General features: G+C 47.7%; 2 protein-coding genes across 7 annotated transcripts in view; one reads left to right on the forward strand and one right to left on the reverse strand.

Annotated features, from left to right (window-relative positions):
• The first annotated feature begins 8,285 nt into the window (after positions 1 to 8,285).
• CCR9 (C-C motif chemokine receptor 9) lies at positions 8,286 to 10,009 on the forward strand. Its single transcript, XM_087772888.1, has 2 exons — positions 8,286 to 8,351; positions 8,846 to 10,009. The coding sequence occupies exons 1-2, from the start codon at positions 8,334 to 8,336 to the stop codon at positions 10,007 to 10,009; spliced, it is 1,182 nt and encodes a 393-aa protein (XP_087629014.1). The 5' UTR covers positions 8,286 to 8,333.
• Positions 10,010 to 14,751: 4,742 nt separating this feature from the next.
• The window catches only part of FYCO1 (FYVE and coiled-coil domain autophagy adaptor 1), a 53,158-nt gene continuing 49,118 nt past the window's right edge, over positions 14,752 to 18,791 (reverse strand). For all 6 annotated transcript variants that reach the window (XM_087769345.1, XM_087769337.1, XM_087769307.1 and 3 more), the window contains one exon: positions 14,752 to 18,629. In XM_087769345.1, coding sequence (XP_087625471.1) covers positions 18,554 to 18,629 — 76 coding nt within the window. In that variant the 3' untranslated portion in view covers positions 14,752 to 18,553. The remainder of the gene's footprint in view (positions 18,630 to 18,791) is intronic.

Below are 18,791 nucleotides of genomic sequence, written 5' to 3' on the forward strand. Positions count from 1 at the left end.
ATAGCAGCCTCATCGTTATTCGACTCATTGGGAGGGAAGGAAAGGGAAGGGAAGGGAAGTGGAAGGGAATAGTTTAACTGGAAGGGACCTACAACAATCATCTAGTCCAAGTGCCTGACCAAAAGTTAAAGCATGCTATTAAGGGCATTGTTCAAATGCCTCTTGAACACTGATAGGCTTGGGGCATTGACCACCTTTCCAGGTAGCCCGTTCCAATGTTTGACCACCCTCTCGGTAAAGAAATGCTTCCTAATGTCTGGTCTAAACCTCCCCTGGCGCAGCTCTGAACCATTCCCACACGTCCTATCACTGGATACCAGGGAGAAGCTCAGCACCTCCCTCTCCACTTCCCCTCCTCAGGAAGCTGTAGAGAGCAATGAGGTCACCCCTCAGCCTCCTTCTCTCCAAACTAGACAAGCCCAAAGCCCTCAGCCGCTCCTCATAGGACATGCCTTCCAGCCCTTTCACCAGCTTTGTTGCCCTCTGGATGCATTCAAGTACCTTAACATCTTTTCTGAATCATGGGGCCCAGAACTGCACGGAGTACTCAAGGCGAGGCCGCGCCAATGCTGAATACAGCGGGACAGTCACCTCTTTTGACTGGGTGGTCATGCTGTGTTTGATGCACCCGGGATGAGGTTTGCCCTCTTGGCTGCCAGGGCACACTGCTGGCTCACATTGAGCCTGCTGCTGACCAGCGCCCCCGGGTCCCTTTCTGCAGGGCTGCTCTCCAGCCACCCCTCTCCCCATTTATACTTGTGCCCAGCGTTACTCCGCCCTAGGTGCAGAATCTGGCATTTTGACTTGTTAAATTTCATGCTATTAATGATTGCCCAATGCTCCACTCTAGATAAATTCCTTTGCAAGGCATCTTGTCCCTCAAGAAAGACATCAGCACCTCCCAGTTTGGTATCATCAGCAAACTTGCTGATGGTGCATTCGACTCCTGCATCCAGATAGCTGATAAAAACATAGAACAGAGCGGGCCCTAGGATTGAGTCCTGAGGAACACTGCTGGTGGCTTGTCTCCAGCCAGATGTAGCCCCATTCACTGCAACCCTCTGAGCCCCGCCCTTCAGCCAGTCCTTCACCCAGCACACTGCCTATCTGCTCATCTCACAGTTGGGCAGCTTGTCCAGAAGAATGCTGTGAGGGACGGTATCAACAGCTTTACTAAAAGCCAGAAAAACTACATCCACCACCTTCCCTTCATCCACTAGGCAGGTGAAATGTCAAAACTTAGAAACTTACTGAAATGTCAAAACATCTAAGAGGGAAATATAAAAAAAATTTCTGAGATAAGAATCCATATTAGTATATTTGTGATACACTTTCTCCTCACTCCTTCTGACTTCAGTTTAACACAGTGAGGCAGAGAGATCATATACAAGTTTTCTTTTAATATTATCACTAGGGATTTCAAAGTAAGAACAGATTTTTAGCAGATACAGTTGAATCAGAAAACATCTGACAAACAATGTGTCTGTGATCCTTTAAAGTGACTCAGCTGAGTTGCTGGATGCTGCTGGCTACCCCTGTGAAATCACAGTTTCTGCTGTCACAAGTGTGATTTACCATTACCATGTCACCAATCTCTTTTGCAAAAGCACTGACAATATTGTGCGTGCTGACATCATTCACTGAATGAAACCCATTAATCCTCCTTACTACAAATTAGGTTTGGCCCTGTAGAACATTTCAATAAATAAAGTTATTAAAACATATGTTTAACTAGGATGGTGTGATGCAGTTTAAAATGGTGGAGCCTAAATACATTCTTTCGAGTGAATGAAGTCCTGGAACAACTGCGCAAGATTAATTTTGAAAAACTCATGACTAAACACTTCTTTGAGAATTTGAGAAAATGAGAATGCATCACATCTAGAAAACCACATTCTAGTCCAAAAAGAACACGTAATCCATCTAAACTAAGAGTTTAGTAATTCACAGATTTCAGCATTATTGAAAAGGTTAGATATGTCTTTCTCAGAATACCAAGTCAGAGAGAGAGAGAAAGAGAGAGGTGGGACTTTGTGACCAAGGCAGCCTGGCTCCCTGCAGGAGCATCTAACCTTGTGTCTGCCGTGGCGACCTTGTGTGACAGCCGGGAGGGAGTCAGACCTCTGTCGTTGCAGGTGGCTTCTGGTTGCAGGTACCTTGTTTCCTGGAGACCGAGCATGTTACGTCTGCCATCAGATTCACAGGAGTGCTGCCTGCGCTTCCACCTGCCACTGGATCAGCTGGGGGGAAGTTACGAGAATACGATGTACCCTCAAAAAAAAAAAAAAAGAGAGAAAAGAAACCAAACCAGTCAGGTGTTACGCATCTCAAAATTTACAATTGAACTCACAAACACTTTTGATCATTGTAATGACTCTGTACACCTGCTGGAAATGGGAATAAGAATGCCCCTTTGTTTGCTTGGTATGGAAAGCCCCAAGGAAACCCTCTGCGTAGTCTACATAAGCAAGTAACCTCTCTGAAATTGTGTTATTGGTGGAATAAGAAATGCTGAAAAGATCTACAGAACAATGCTTTTGATTTGCAAAGTGTTTGCAAGCGTCTAGGATGGGAATGATATTACACAGGGTCATCTTTTCTTTGCTTGAAGGTATAAGAGACTACTCAATGGAGAGCAACCCTTGCTTGTCAGGAATTAGCCCAGGTGCTTTGGCTTGCCTCACTTTGGGGAAACAAGGAACAGCTGAGGTCATTTGTAATGTCCAGTCTTATGTTCCTCGGACTTGCTTCAAGTGTTTCGATCTACAGAAAGTTCCTAGATAACATGATTTGCTTGCGTATGAGAGGCATCGATCTCACCGAGTGCAAGTATTCTCCTCATAGAGGACGGAAAGTCATGGCCACAAGCCTCTCCTAAACAGACCAGCTGAGGGGCTGTTGAACCTGTAAAACAGCCTGCTTGGAGAGAAAGCAGGTCAATCTCCTCCTTTTACCTGGGGAGGGGAAAACATATTAAAAGACGGATTTAGTGCAAGCACAGTGCAGTTTTCACTGTGCAAAAAGGAAACTTCTTGGTCAGCCTCAGCAGAGGGTGTAACCCCAAGTTTTGTTCTATTTCTGCAAAATCTTTCCAGCAGCTGATCAGCACATCAAGCTGAGTACATCTCTGCCATTAGTACATGCACTAAATAAGGAGCTTAAAAAATCATCCCCAAATTGTGCTTAAAATTAAACACCCTGAAGTTAAAAAGAAGACATATAAGAAATGCTGGTGGCGAGCATGAAAGCCGTATATTTGTAAGGAAAAGAGAGATGCTTAGTTTTGTAATGATATGAGCTGGAGGGAAATCACAAGCTATCTCACGATGCTTGCTGGTATCGCAACAACTGACTGCACCATCTCTGTTTTCGTTCAAAATGAATTAACTGTGGACGGCACTGAGCGAGGATGTAAATAGGGAACCGGTTTGGCAGAAATTTGGCAAGAGGATTTGTAATGTTCACACTGTTCTGCTTCTCTTCCCACCATGGGGGGCAAAAATGTCGTTGGCAGCGACACTCAATAAACAGCACGTGGCAGAAAAACAACAAACAGGATGAGCAGCTGCCCATGTTCTGGTCTGGAGATTTATCTGCCCAGAGATGTTTAGGACAGTGGAACTGGCTGTGTGAAGTGGGTAGGTTAAGTTGTACTTATCGCTTTGCTTCTAGGGAGAATTAAGCTAAGTCTAATTGAAGTCACTTAAATCCAGACCATGAGGGCTCAGATTCATGGCCAGACCAAAGGATGTGAAGATCCTTTGCATCAGAGACTTTGCCCACGGACATGCCTTTACCCTACTGCAGTTAACGTAGCTCTCGCAGTGCTGAATCACCTTGCATTACGCCGAGGGCCAAACTAGTTTGAATTAGGGGTAACTACCATGGCTCAGCTGGCAGGCAGCCATTTGCTAGCCTGGAGTAAGTCCTGCCTGAGCCCAGAGGCTACGCCTGTGCTGTCACACCTACGCTTTCCTTAGCAGGTGCCCTGGGGTTCAGCTGAGAGAGCTGCTCCTCCACCTGTGTTCCTACCCGGGGCTCTAGGAGGTGAGAAAGGCCATGTGCCGTACAGAGGTATCATTGCATGCAAACTCACGCCTGTTTCAGGAAGAGTTTCAGGATGATAGCTAATTATTAAAGATATGCAGACACCTTAGTGGGGATTTCGGAGTTGAGTGTGGAGCACCCTGGGTTCCTTCCCCTTGGAAGGGGATGCCACACTGCCGACGCTGGAGTGTGGAGCCAAGTGACAGCTGAGCTCAACCCAAAACCTAACCTGAATCATTGTTTTCTCCATAATTGGAACTCAGCCTGAACTGCAGTTTGGAAATTTTCTTGAAGTGTGAGTTGAACGAGCATCGGTCACAGCTGAACACCATCCAGCGTTTAAGCAAAACCCCATGGTGCTCGGACTTCCTGCAGAGAGGGGAATTTAAATCACAGTAATTTGCATGCTAGCTTGCCAGGAGGAAGATATAAAATGTGTGAGTTCATATATTTATTAACCACTTCTCACTGCCTTCCCCTTCAAAATCCTTCCTGCCATCTTCTTCTGGATGGTTGTCACATAAGACAGGCCACCAGCAGGGACTTTATGTGAGTGCCTGCAGTCCTGCCCCGGGTCTCCCCAGTTTCTGTGGCAGGAATAGCCTGGACTTTCCTCTTGAAGGTGGCGTACTTTCATTTTGCTCCATTTTGCTGTTGCTTGCAGAGCACCTGGTGTTGTGGGGCATCACGCAGACCCTGTGATCCTGGCCCCTGCTTACTTGCAGCCTTGGTGGGCAGTTGTGGGGAGCTGTGCCTGTGGGCCAGCTTGGGGTGGGCAGGACTAGACCTGGCTCCTTGCTCCTGTCCCAGCCTCCCCAGGGGACACTCGCAGCTCCCCAGAGGGACCCAGTTCTTGTTTGGGGATTCCGCGCCCCCCCCCCCCGTGAAAGTGTTTTCCAGCAGCACACGGCCGCACTGGGAGCAGCCTGTGATTTGCCCTGTGTTAGATGATGCATGTGAACAGAAAAATGATGGTATGAGAGGTCTTCCCTTTGCTATCAAAAGAGCTTACCAGGAAAAAAACAAAGAAAAAAGAAAAAAAGAGAAGGTTGCCATCTGTGTTTGAGCCACCTAAACCATGCAAACCACAAACAGGCTGTGACAGGTCTCGTTAGGCTGGGGTCCGGGGAGCACACACCCACCTCAGCCTACAAAAAGCCCAAAGCTTAATCGCGGGTGCAAAGAGCAAACACTGTGTGTGGCGGTGCAACTGGTGGGTGCGACGGCCGGGCTGACCCCCCTTGCAGCGGCTGTCCCGGTGAGTCCCCTCCTCTGCTATTCATATCTGTCTTTTCCACGTGCAGCCTCCATGGAAAGGAAACCAAATTACAAATTGCCTTTTTTAAAAAAAAAAAAAAAAGCTCATTTGCCATTGAACTCGCACAATTACAATGATCTTTTCAATTGCAATTTAAGGTAGGTCTGACAGCTAAAAGAAAATAACATCAAAAAGCCCCCTGGGGATGCACAGCTCTGTACCCTTCAGCAGATGCTGCAATGACGTTTGGGAAATGGGTACCAGGGAGAAATCAGTAGCTTGCTGACTGCCTGTGGCTGGCCACAGTCACCTCTGGGTCGTACATGGCAGATCCCAGCCTCGATAGCCAAATTTTGCACTGTTGTGACAGGAACGAGGCTTTGCTGGTTTGAGATTTTAAATCACTGAGGAGTTTCTGAAGCGAGGAGTCGCAGCAGGTGGAGCGCGGCAGGTCTGACACTGCCGCGTAGCTGGGAAGGATGAGTCACATGCTTAGCGCAGCAATTCCTGAAACTCCATTTTTCTCCCCAAAATAAGCAAAAAGGGATCAAATTAATTTTGATTAATAAGCAGCCTCTCATCTCAAGGGACATTCTGTTGCTTATCAACTTTTAATGTGCTGTGAGGTTCACCACAGAAAAAAATCAGGTGCTGACTAGAACATCTGAAAGCTCATTGTATCTAACCCCACATTATTGTTATTGTTAATATAACGCATAACAAGCGCAGCAGTAACGATAAAGCAAAACCCCAGCACAGGCGGCCGTTGTGGTTAGCACGCTGCCTCCTCTGCGCTGCAGGTGAGGTCGTGACACTTTGCTCCTCGGATGGCAGGAATCCGGCTCGGCTTTCGGATATCCCCGTATTTACCCCAATGTGTGTGAGCGGGCCTGTGACGAGGGGGCCGGGGTGGGTGCACCCTCGCTGCCTGCGCTCGGTGGAGTCGGTCGCCCCTCCGGCCCCCAGCTGTGCCCGCACTGCTGCCTGGGCTGGAGCCAGACAGGGATGGAGATGGGGATGGGGACAGGGACAGGGACAGGGACAGGGACAGGGAAAACCCCACGTGGGGATGTTGGCACTGTTGCCGCCAGAGATTTTGCTGTTTTGAACCGCGGCTGGGAGAAAAGCATTTTCCACTTGTTTCAGCAGACTTGTCCAACATCATTTGTATGTGCATGGCTATGACTGGTCTTAATTTCTACATCTTAGTATTTACATGTGGCATATCCAATTTATAGGTATTGTACAGGTGTTTTCTTTCTGTCTGCTTGCATATTTTTACAGGCGTAAACTCTGTGCCATGCTGTAGCATTAGTATGCTTGGCCATTTACTTTCCTTGGTTGTCTGCTTTGACAAGAAGTCGAATAAAAATATATTTTGAATTTTGTGCATCAAAATTCAACTACTATGCACAGGGTAGAGGTGGCATCATTAAAAGCCAGGTACTATATTTATATCTGTACTTGAAACTCCAGGGAGCACCATAATTCTGCATGTAGTTCTGTATCTTGATAGAAAATTTAAAAACTCAGAGCACATATTTATGACTGGGTTTATTTCTTCAATCTATTTTTAAGCAAACACTCTGTGCGTAGACTCATGTTCTTTTATTGCAAAGATCTCATGCTGCCAACCTTGCTCCTAAATAATTCATATTTATTAAAGTTGCTTCATGAACATAAAAAATGGAAGGATTAACCCCTAACCTGTCCTTTCTGAGCACAATCATTTCTAAATAGATGAAAACAACTGCATTCATTTTTTTGTTACCAGATTCCGAAACCCTGCAAATATTTGTTGCAAGTGTTCGCTTTGGCACCGAGAGCAGGCAAAGGGATGAAAAGCAGTTCAGGCCAGAGGGTGCCACAAACACAGAGACGCAGCTGCAAACGCACTCGCCATCCCTAAACGCAGCCGCTTACAGTAAACTGGCTTTGCTGACAAACTTGCTAACTCAGCTAACCCTAACGCAGGCTGGGGAGGCAAACTGCATGCTGCATCGGTTTGTGCCCCAAATAACACCAGGGAAGGTGCTTTTAGTCAGCGCGCAACGAGCAACCAGAGGGAAGCCAGAGCGTGAATGCGGGCCGTTTCCCCGTGGAGAAGGTTCGGCTCCATCCAGCTGCTGCTGCGGTGAGAGGTTTGGCTCTGTGAGGCAACCTCTCAGTTGTGTGACCTGCTTTTGAAGGCACTGATGTCCAGAGGAAAGGTCTGTGCTAGCTGAAGGTCCCCGGTAGTGCCAAGAGGACCCACCTTGCGTTGTCCCCGGGCTTCATCCCCAGGCGCTAGCACAGGCGGGCTCGTACAGAAGACATTGAATACTTAGGAGTGCGTGACTCGCATCGAGCCCGCCAGGCTCAGCTACCTTTTGTGATGGTAGACTGACTTGAAAAGCAATCTGCAGCAGGAAAAAACAATATTTTCTTGTTTACCGGGGCACAATGATCTGCTTTGCAGGCCAACAGCAATGAGCACCGCACTTGAACTTGCAGATAAGAAAGCTGTTGCAGGCAGAGATTATCAGTCGCTGCAGAGGATGCAAATATTTTAACACTGCAAACTACTACTAAAGGCAGGTACTTTTCCTTGTTAGTTGCTAGACAAGAGACACATTTCATTTACTCTCACGAATCTTTTGGAAGATATGGTGCTTTCAGATTACTTTCTTTTTTATTGTGCGCACTGGGGACTCTACATCTTATTAAAAACGAGATCGCAGTGATTCTAGTTCAGCAAAGGACTTAATCAGCACAGTGCCATAGAGAAGCTGAGGACCTAATGTAGGCTAAATGTAAATTCGTAACATGGAAACAGCTAAATAATTCAAACCAGTGACATCAATTTCTGTGTGGTTTGTTCATCTTCCGGCCAGACTTGTTTCAAAGGGTTGAGGTTTTTATTAAAAGAAGAAGAAAGAAAAGAGTCATAGTTCTACTTCAAAGCTGTTTCAAATCAGTTGTTTTGCCCCCATCTTTCCTCTCCAGGTTACGGAGCCTCCTTCAAGACTGAGTAAAGGTCTGGCTGAAGATGGCAGTTGCAAGCACAGTGAGTATACAGCTACAGTGCTGCGTAATCTATTTTTCTTTCCCCTGCCTCTTTGCCCCCATCAGTTTTCTGCCTCTCTCAAGCCACTGGTGCCATCCCACGGCAGCAGTAACACAAAGCCTTCTTCCCCACCTCTTTCCAAGTTGGGGATTTTGCATTTTGTTAAGTATTTGAAGCTGCCAAGCCAACAGTGTTTTGAAGGATCTGACAGAGATAATGCTCTCCCCATCTGCCATTTTAATAACTGGAGTTGGCTGGAGGTGGTGAACTGCTCTTTGTAAAGAGTTTCTTACTCAATGGGTCATTTTTATAAATCTTTGCTGTGCCACACACTTCAGGCAGATGAAACGCTCTGTGTTTCGCTAGCAGCTTTTGTGCTTTCCCATCCAAAATGGAATATATTGGGGATCTTCAACTGCATCTGGTGGAGAGGGGCAAATTTATGCTTTATTGAGCCACTTCTCAACACAAATTTACCTGATGTCCCCTTGCAGGTCGCCCACCCTGGCAAGACCAGCCTGGATTACTACAGGAATGACAGCGTGGTGCTGTCCCTGTATGGAAACCTGGTGAACGACACAGACTTCACGTGCGACAAGAGGCAGGTCAGGCAGTTCGCTCAAGCCTTCCTGCCGGTGTTCTTCTGGGTCATCTTCTCTGTGGGCACGGTGGGAAATGCCTTGGTCGTGCTCGTCTATTGCAAATACCGCTTCAGGAGGAGCATGATGGATCTGTACCTGCTGCACCTGGCCATTGCGGACCTGCTCCTCCTCTTCACCCTCCCCTTCTGGGCCAAGGCTGCCTCCAACGGCTGGATCTTCAAGAACTTCATGTGCAAAGTTGTCAACAGTATGTATAAGATAAACTTCTACAGCTGCAGCTTGTTTCTAACCTGCATCAGCTTTGACAGGTACATCACTATTGTCCAGGCGACGAAAGCTAAAACTTCTAAGCGAAGGTGGCTCCTGCGCAGCAAGCTCATGTGCTTGGCTGTCTGGCTGATGTCCGTGAGCCTGTGCATCCCAGAAATCATGTACAGCCAAAGCATGTGGGTAGGTAACATGACAGTATGCAAAATTACGTACCCGCCAAATGTCAGCATGATCTTCAGAGTTACTGTCCTGGCCTTGAAAGTCACAATCGGATTCTTCCTCCCGCTCCTTGTCATGGTTATCTGTTACGCCCTTATCATCAACACCCTCCTGCAAGCCAAAAGATCCCAAAAGCAGAAGTCACTGAAGATCATCACCATGATCATCACCGCTTTCCTCCTCTCTCAGTTCCCGTACAATATTGTTTTGCTGGTCAAAGCCATCAACACCTATGCCAGGGTGGCGTACAGCTGTCAGGCTGCTGACCGGCTGGACATCGGGCTGCAGGTCACCCAGAGCATCGCTTTCCTCCACAGCTGCCTCAACCCCTTCCTCTACGTCTTTGCTGGGGAGCGGTTCAGGACAGCACTGGGCAGGATGATGCAGGGCCGCGGCTGCTGCCGGAGCAGGGGCCAAGAGCAGTGCTCCTCCGCCTGCGACAGCCAGGAGCACAGCTCAAACTGGTCCTTTGCCATGCTGGGCAGGCGGCGGGTGAGAAACTCCCTGACCCTCAGCACCCACTTGGCCTCCTCCATTATGTCCCCACCTTGCCAAGTCCTCTTGTAAGTTAGTTCCCCCTCTCTCTCCTCCAGAGGAGCACCCAACTCTTTGAAAACCGCCCATATACCCCAAAGACTGTCTCAGAGGAGCGGGGAGGGCTGGGGGCTCCTCGCGCACCCCATCCTCGCTGTGTGGGACCCAGCCTGGTCTTGCTGGCTGAAAGGAAGAGAAACCTTCGGCACAGGGCAGCAAAATGGAGCCATACTTCTTGTAAGCAGAACAGATAGAGGATAAAAGCTAGCTTTGTGACAGCTGTAAATACCCAGCCCATCTGCGGCTCAGACCACAGCCTGAAAAAACAAGCCTTGCAGGGAGGTGACAAGCCCAGCTACTGCAGCAACAGAGGCAGATGAAGCGGGATGAGCCACCCATCCCATCCACAGGAAGCAGCGGGAGGGGGTTCAGCCTTTGTTTGCTTTCCAGCCGGGGTCTCCTGCAGAGGCGGCCGGACTCGGGAGCCCCGCCTGCACCTACACCAGGTCCCCTCTGCTGTAAAGAACAGCCTCTAGCTCCTACACTGGTTTATTGCAGCAGGCAAATGCTGCTCTCTGTGCCTGTGCAGACGTAAGTCTGTTTTGCTGCACGCATGGTTCTTCTTGCAAAGGAAAGCCGATCATTTGTGTTCATAAAGTGGTCATTACAGAATTAGATCTGTCTTTCTCCTGTATTTTAGCTGTGCAGTTTAAGATGAAATTGGGTACAATTTATTTGCTACGGCTCCTGTTTTGATACTGGCATTTTGTGCGGTTCCCTCAATTGACAAATTGCACTTTGCGATAAAAATTCGGGGGCATCAGAGACGCCGAGTTGTCTGTCCTGGAGATATTTGCCATACGGTGCAAAGCCATAGCAAACCAGAACGCAAAAACCAAACGCATGGTTCAACAGACCACTGGTTATGCGCTGGTATCTTTGCTAATGGTGAGAAAATACATTTAGCCTGCGGCCAGTAAGACAGAGAGTAATTAAGTGTTAAACCTAACGTTAATGAAATTTGGATTGAGACTTCAGGTTGGTGGAGGCGGCGGTTCCCAAAAGCAGTGTGCGCCTTGCAACTTCTATAGGGCTTTCAGCATGCCGGCGTTGGTGCCGTAGCGGTGCCCGAGGCCACAGGGCACCGTGTGGCTGTTCCCCCTCGCTCATCCCCTCCCGGGGACATGGCATCGCCTGTCCTGCCCGACCGCAGCCTGCACCTCCCAGTCTTCAATTGCAAGTCGTAGTGTTCAGGAGGCTTTGTTTTAAAAAACCACATTTAACCTGGTTTGCCTCCTGGTAATTATTTCTTGCAGGAACAAAGTGGTGGTGTTGTGCATTAATCGTTAAAGCATGTCGATAAGCACGAGCTTTCTGCAAGGTTTGGCGCTGCTTTTTTAGCTAATAGGGTATATCTGAGCAGATGGGATTCTAGTTTAATGTACGTTCATTAGGATTTTTTTAGTCTTTTTACCTTTTCCTTAGGGAAAAAAATGGTGAAAAATGTATGTGTTTTTACTATATGTGTAAGAAAGGTTTGAGGGATTTTTGTGACTTGTATCGAGCTCAATGAGAATGGAAGCCGAAATTTTGTTAAATAAAGGCACTGCCACATACACTGAGGGGATGAACTGGGTGTTTCTTGCCCACACGTCCTTCCCAGGTTTGGATCCGTACACATCACCTGTTTCCGAGGACAGGATTTACATCTCCCAAAAAAGGCCAGCGGAAAACCTTGCTAACAGGGTTTACTATGCATGCCTAAGCGTTGGGGTGTGGAAGTCACAGCTGAGGACCCCGCAGGCGTCGGAGCAGGTTTCGGCTCCCGAAGCGATGGGTGGGGTGCAGTTTTGGGAGGCAAGGCAGGTTTCTGAGGGCAGGGGAGGGGGGAGCACGCCCAGGGGCAGACGCTTCCCCATGGCAGCTGAGCCCCACCGCCCCTTCCCAGGGATGGGGGTGAGGGTGCTCCTACCCAGGGGGTCCTCCCAGCCCCAAAAGAACCCTCGAGTCATGCAAACAAACAAACTAGCATGCAAACCTTAGCTGCCACCGACCAGCAGTCCTGCCCGCAGGCCTCGAGCTCCTCTTCCCTGCATGGCGTCCTGCCGGCCCCGGGAACTTGAATTCTGGGGCCTTCTCAATGAAGGTAAAAGCTTCTTTGCTCCGCAGAATGTGGTGGGAAATTTTCATGCTTGGTCGGCGGGTGAAACTGTTGAGGGTGGTGAAACGGCGATGAACTTTCAGCAGTTTGGGGCGGCAGGGTCGTCCCTGGGTCACGCACGTCCTGCTCTGAGTCAGGCTGCTCCCCGCCGCTTTGCCGGGGGAACCGGGGGACCAGGGTTTTCCCTCGCGGGGTCTGTCCTGCCAGGGCCGCCTGAAGGAGGCCTGTCCTGCCTTCCCCCCGAGCTCATGGGGAAGCTGCCTCCCTGCGGCCCCTCCAGCTCCAGCCTCGTGGCGTCCCTTGTGCTGGCCGCCACTCAGTCATGGAGGCGTTTGCTGCCATTACCCCCTCTTCTGTCTTTCCAAGGGCCGCTGTCTGCCAGCAGCCCAGGTCCTTGTGGCCAAGCCCTCCAGGGGCTCCTCTGTCCCTCTGCCCTGAGGTTTTAGCTGGATTTACCCCACCGACATCCCTCCTGTGCCTCCCTAGGGTCTCCAGCCTTCAGCTGACACGCTCTCCCGGGAGGGGGGGTTTCTCCAAAGGCGAGGGCTATTGCCTCCCCTGCCCTACGGCCCCTCACGCCTCCCGTGGGACACTGCCTGTGCCTTACCCACAGCTCCAGTAGGACGGTCACTGAGCAGTTGCTGGAAGTCCTGGGAGAGGCCTGAGATCTTCCACGGCTCCCCTCCCCTCTCTTTAAGGCCATTTTTTTCCCAGATGTTCCCAGTTTTGGGTTGCAGTCTCCTTTGCTGTCCCTTTTCTTTGAAGGAGCAGCTCGGCTTGTCTTTGCCCTAAGCGTTGCATCGTCACCCTGAGACCCTTCATGTCGACTCCTGGTCCCCACCTCAGACTTCTGAGAGCCAGAAGTGTGCCAGGACCCCGGATTTCACCCAGGTGGGAACCAGGCCAGACCTGCCTGCTGGCCTAACGCACCCCAACTGTAGTGGGGACAGCCGCGGCAGTAGCTTCAGGTTGTTGTCGATGCGCTACGGTGAAGGGCTGGGAGGCAGCTGCGACCGCAGTGCAGGCAGTCACGTAGCACGGCGCCAGCCGGCTTGCGGTACGAGGGGAGGAAGCTGAGAGCGCCTGTGAGAAACTTTCACTCTCTCCAGGCAAACCCGCCTAACCCGTGCCCGCTCCTGCCTGAAACAGAGACGTGCTTTATAGGAGCGCCTCTCCCAGAGAGCAGAAAAGCGATGGAAAAGTGTGAGAGAATGGGCATTAGCGCCGCAAGCGTCTCTGAAGTGACGGTAGATAAAGTAGCCGCGGTGTAGTCGTTCCGAAACCAGAACGGTCATTCTGAGTTTGGTATGTGCAACCACACCATTTCCAGGTATGATCTGGATCAATTACCCATCATTTAACTAACCAGACACCGTAGTCCCAGTGGCCCCAAGTGCTGCCTGTTTTTTCCAAGCCTCCGGGGCCATAAGTGTTTTGAAACCTTATATTTAGACTTCAGAGCGTCCCTGTGACATTTCAAGGGCTAACGGAGAGGATGCCGCTGTCTCCTGGCAGCCTCGCAGGGTCCCCACAGCAGAATGTCATACTGGGTGTGCCAAGGCCAATATTTGGGGCACAGACCAAGAAACAGGTGGGTTAAGGCCCTACGTAAGGCAGCACTAGGGTTGGGAGAGCCTTGCTCCCAGCACCAAGGAAGAGAGGAGGTATTGTCCAGTATGGCTAAACATGGATTATCAGAGATGTACGCAAAGGCTTTCAACAGCTACAGCCTCCCCTGCAGAGCTGTTGTACGGCAAGGTATGGTCATTTACATGTGTGTTGGGTGTATGTAAAACTCAGCCTTTGCAGGTCCCTTGTGCTCCAGGTGATGCTTCGCTGGAGCCTCTGCCCCAGCAAGAAGCAGCCCCCGAGCGTGGAGCGGGGGCTGGTGCTGCTGCTGGGGCGCGGGGACAGGAAGCGTCGCAGCCTCCACCCCAGCAGGAAACTCCTGCGAGGAAAGGGAAATAACAGGTCAAAGAAGCGATGGCTGGTCGTGAGGGGGCCCGCTGTCCTCCTCACCCCATTCCGATGCTCCCGGCAGCTCAGGTGAGCCTACGCGTTTACCACGAGCCCCGCGGCTGGGACTACAGATGCAAACAGAGAGGCGGCACGTGAAGAGGGCCTGCGACTCGCACAGCGCTTCTTGCCCTCCCGCAGCCACGCAGTGTAACCTGGGTGTACGGAGCCGGCCAGGACCTGGGGAAAACCAGATGGCAGCCCTAAGCTGAAGGACGGCGCTGCGCGGTGTCGTGGACGATAGTGAGTGCAATTGCTGTCCTTGGGGTGGCTTCGTTTTTACGTCTGAGGGGAAGCAAAGGCAGATGAAAATGTTTCTCAGCCACAGGGCTGTGTCCTTGCTGGGGGAGGCCCGGCTGCTCTGAGGACACGGTGGTATTTTCTCTAGCTTGGGGGCCAGCTCACTTAGTACTTATTTAAGGATCTCCGCTGTTGCTCTCCTGTACTGTACAGATGTGGCCTTTGTCCACCAGCATGACAAACTATTTTCTGTTTTCTTTATTTTCTAATATTTTTTCCTGCTTAGAAGTAGATCATGCAATCATCTGATTTATCTTCCCGACAAAGCTATCTCTACAAGGCAGAAAAGGGACAGACATTCTCAATGATACAGAATTTTATTTTTTTAATTCCTGAGGTTAAAAAAAGAAAAAAAAAAGCATCAAGAAACATTCCAGTACACAACCGTCTACATCTCTAACTGTACAGACGCTGCTATACATAAATCTCTTCTTCCCGTATCTGGAGCGTGAAGTTTGATGTGAACAGGGTTTGCAATTCTTTGGCAGTTAAGACCAAAAGATGCTTCCGAACAAGTTACAATCTCAGTGACTGAGCGTAATTAAAACTATAGTGCAATTTCAACTTTAAAAAAGAAGCAAAGTCAGGCTTTTGTAGCTTTGCTATTTTGTAACGTGGTACACTCTCGTGCAATACATCTCAGTGATTTTTCATAAAGCAACATTGAGTAACGTTAAGTAAAGGAACACTGCCATTTTCTTAAAGCAGCTACGTTCTTTCCTTCGCATAAACCCCTGCATAACAAAAAATATTACCCTCCGTTGTTCCAGCACCCAGGAAAAGACACCCAATTGCTTATACTGACCACAGTGTATACTCTCTTTGCCCCATGAGTGTGACATCCCCTTAAATTAATTTCATGATCAATTTTAAAAATTTGTTTTCACTTAATTGCATTCCTGCGGATAATAAAAGGCCCAATTCAACGAATCACCTGAGCACCTGTAAATAAACAGATTTATCAGCATCCTTGGCACAGCTCACAAGAACATGTGCTTTATGAATGGAGGTATAAGGTGCTTGAACAAAATAATCTCTTGCACAAACCTACACTTGTGCTAAGTCCTTTATTGGGTTTCCGTGGCTCCAGTAATAAACCGTCTGAGACATTCAAACAAAAGGTTGGTACTAATGACAGGTTCTTTACTGTCTTGTCTGCACAGCCTCTGAGGTGTAAAAGACTCCCTCTTCTAGGTGACATGATGGGATACCTGTTCTTGAACAGTTGACTTGAACAGTTGCACTCCTGTCCACTTGTTGTACCTTGCCAGTTTGAGTATTACCTCTTTTAAAACTTTTTCTCCTTCTTAAATACTTTCCTTGCTTAGAAGCAATCCTCTTCTTTCCTACAGGTTCTGGCTCCCACTCTTAGTCCTCTTTCAGAGAGTAAAAAAGCCATAAAACTACTCTCATAAGGCAGGAAAACCTGAAGAAAAGGTACCATAAAGACTCAAATGCTAAATAAAAACAATCCAGTGTTTTTATTCCCCTCCTCCCAAACATACGCTTCAGCCAGGCTCAGGACTGTCTGCAGGAAAGACTGGCAGGGAACCATCTGGCTTACTATATGGAGCCAATTGCTTAAGAGTTACATAAACAGTGGCTTAAAACTATTTGCTGCAGGATGAAAAAATGTTGGGAACTGGGATGCAGAGAGAAAATCCAGACGCAAGTCTGTCAAACAATTCTGAATGGAGATATTTCAAATACTTCTGAGAAGAGATGTCATATTTTGCCCTAAGATACTTGACAGTGCTCCTTTACCTTACATTTGGCATTTTAAGAAAGATATCCTAGTAAGATTAGTATTCTAACTAAAACAACAGCAAAATGCTTTTAAAAACCACACCTAAAAGTTTATAGGAAAACCTCAGCAGACTTCAGTAACAGCTCAGTGAAATTGCATAGCATATAGTACACAGTACTCCATTTTTAAGCAATAAATAATCTCTTCTTGCCTAATTAAATATAAAACATAGCTTCAACACTGAAAGATGCCATAATTCATTAACTGATCCATGCATCATTTATTACCTGTTTATTGCCAGCTTCAGTCTCTTGTCCATCTCCTTTTCCTGTACACAGCCAGGTAAGGGTTTAACTGCATTGCAGCCTGTTCCCTCAGGAGGAGGAGTAAACCGGCTCGCACCTTCCCCTGACCCCTCTGCCTGGCAGAGGCTGGGGAGCACACCGCCAATACGGGGAAGAGGCGTCTAACGGGAAGGGCGAGCTGTCAATGAGCCAGACACCTAAAATCTAGGTGCTCCATGAAAGGCAGTCATTCTTTCACAATCTTTTTCAAGATCACTGTATTTATACAGTGTTAACGACTGGAATGAATGATTAGCAATCTTTAGCTTTATCTGCAGGATTCTTTTCTTTCCTATAATCAGAAATTTCCCTCTACCTCAGATGCTACTATGTAAATGTCCAACACTTGTCTTGTGATCTCCATCTTTTAAACAACCAGCCTTTTGCTGTAGAAGGAGATCCCTTATGGGTAATGGATTGGACCAGGAACACATAAACACCAGCTGGACTCTCCCGACTTCCTTCCCTAGTCGAGCTGATCCCTCGAATTCCCTGCCCTTTTTTTTACATTTACAAGTTTGCCCCTGTGCTTTCTTTCCCCTCCCCTAAATCATTTGCTTCAGCTTGTGCTTGCCCTTTTTTCTTCTTTCCCCTCATGTTTTACTTTCTGTCTCCCGCCATGAATCCCGTATACCAGCTACAACTGCCACCAAAAGTCTACGGGGTTCCTGGCAGGCTGAGCTGGCCATCTACCAACTGCTGCACTAAAACCTTCCAGGTCTGAGGTTTCCTTGGGAGAACATAACATGAGAAATCAGACACATCTAAAATGATGATGAGGGCTGGTTGGGAGAAAGAGCTTTTCTCCTTCTCCTGCCAAATGTTTTGCCTTTCTATCAGAAGACAGGATTTTTAAACAGAAAAATCTGCTTTCAGATATTTTGACAAAAAGTTGAAATTCTGTATAGAAAGCAGACAGTTTGCATGGAAATTCTGTATAAATGAGAACCCAGTCTTCCCTTAAAAGGCAGCATTTACAGCCATCTCTGTCCCCAAATCCGAGATGGAAAGTTAGCAGTTGGCGAGGGCAACTGCAAGGGTTAGGAAAGGGGCAGAATACACTAACACTGGGTGGAGAGCTCATCAGGGCTGGATATGCATTCGGTTTTGGACTTTTTGAGACTGATTCAAACATTATTGCTACCTTTCACGTGTCGAGAGAGAGAGAGACTGCTGACCTCCTCAGAAACTGTGCTTTCCTGTGGATGCGGATGACTAAGGTGCTAAAGCAGGAAAAAGGAATGCTCCTCTTCCTAATATCACACAGTGAGCAGTACTTTGTTCTACACATGATACTCCTGATTCTGCCACTGGTACTCACCATAAGAGCTGATTTCAATGGACCAACTTACAGCGTACGGTGAGCAAAAGTGAAAGGAGTTGCTGCTTTGTGTTGTACTGTTTTGTAACTGGTATTCGCTACCAAAGCATTTGTAAAAGCCAGACTTACCAAATCTTAGCCCAAAATGTAAAAAACCCCTATGTTTCCTGTTTATAAAACTTGGAAAAGATAAAAAATTCTAGATGGATTACAGTATATGCCTGTGAAGACTGAAGTATTGCATAGTTGTGCTGACTGTAAGAGCAGTAGAGCAGAACAGAAATGGTTATGTTTACTCCTCAGTGAAGAGGTCAACGAAAATACACATTTTCCTTTAAATTTCCTTTTGAAGGATATTTTTGGAAGAAAAGTAGTTCAATTTTCAGTAGAGAATTTCAGTTGCATTTAGAATCTCCCACACTTATTCTTCTCCCCACTGAAAAAAATTTGGTTCTTATTGACTTGTTAAATCAAACAACATGGCTTTTCAGCAATCTGTACACAGTACAGAACCATTAGTGTTCCTAAAAAGGCTTCTGGTTTTTAGTGTATACATGTTCTCTAAGTGCATTATAACTATTGCATAGTTTCAAAGTCTTCAAACACAGTGGTAATCATAATGCTTACATGTACATAAATAATAGCATTTCTTAAAAATTTAATTAAAAATAACACAGCGTATTCAAGGCTATGGAAAATCACTTCCATCATAGATGACAGGTCTCTCGACAGCCAAGTGATAAAATACTCTTTTTGAGATAAACCTGTCAAGGAAAAAAAGAGAGCAAGATGATCACGTTAGCTGAAGTCAACTAGACAAGAAGCCTTAAAAGTGTATTCAGTCTTTCAGTTTATACTCAGGCAAAAAACTGATTGTTGTTAAAAAGAAGTATGCCTGCGCAAGGGCTGTCAGGTCTGTTGTTAAT

This window comes from Nipponia nippon, unplaced genomic scaffold (assembly GCF_047370975.1).
Source record: "Nipponia nippon isolate SJK-2023a ecotype South Korea unplaced genomic scaffold, ASM4737097v1 scaffold_1, whole genome shotgun sequence".
In the NCBI taxonomy this organism is placed as follows: domain Eukaryota; kingdom Metazoa; phylum Chordata; class Aves; order Pelecaniformes; family Threskiornithidae; genus Nipponia; species Nipponia nippon.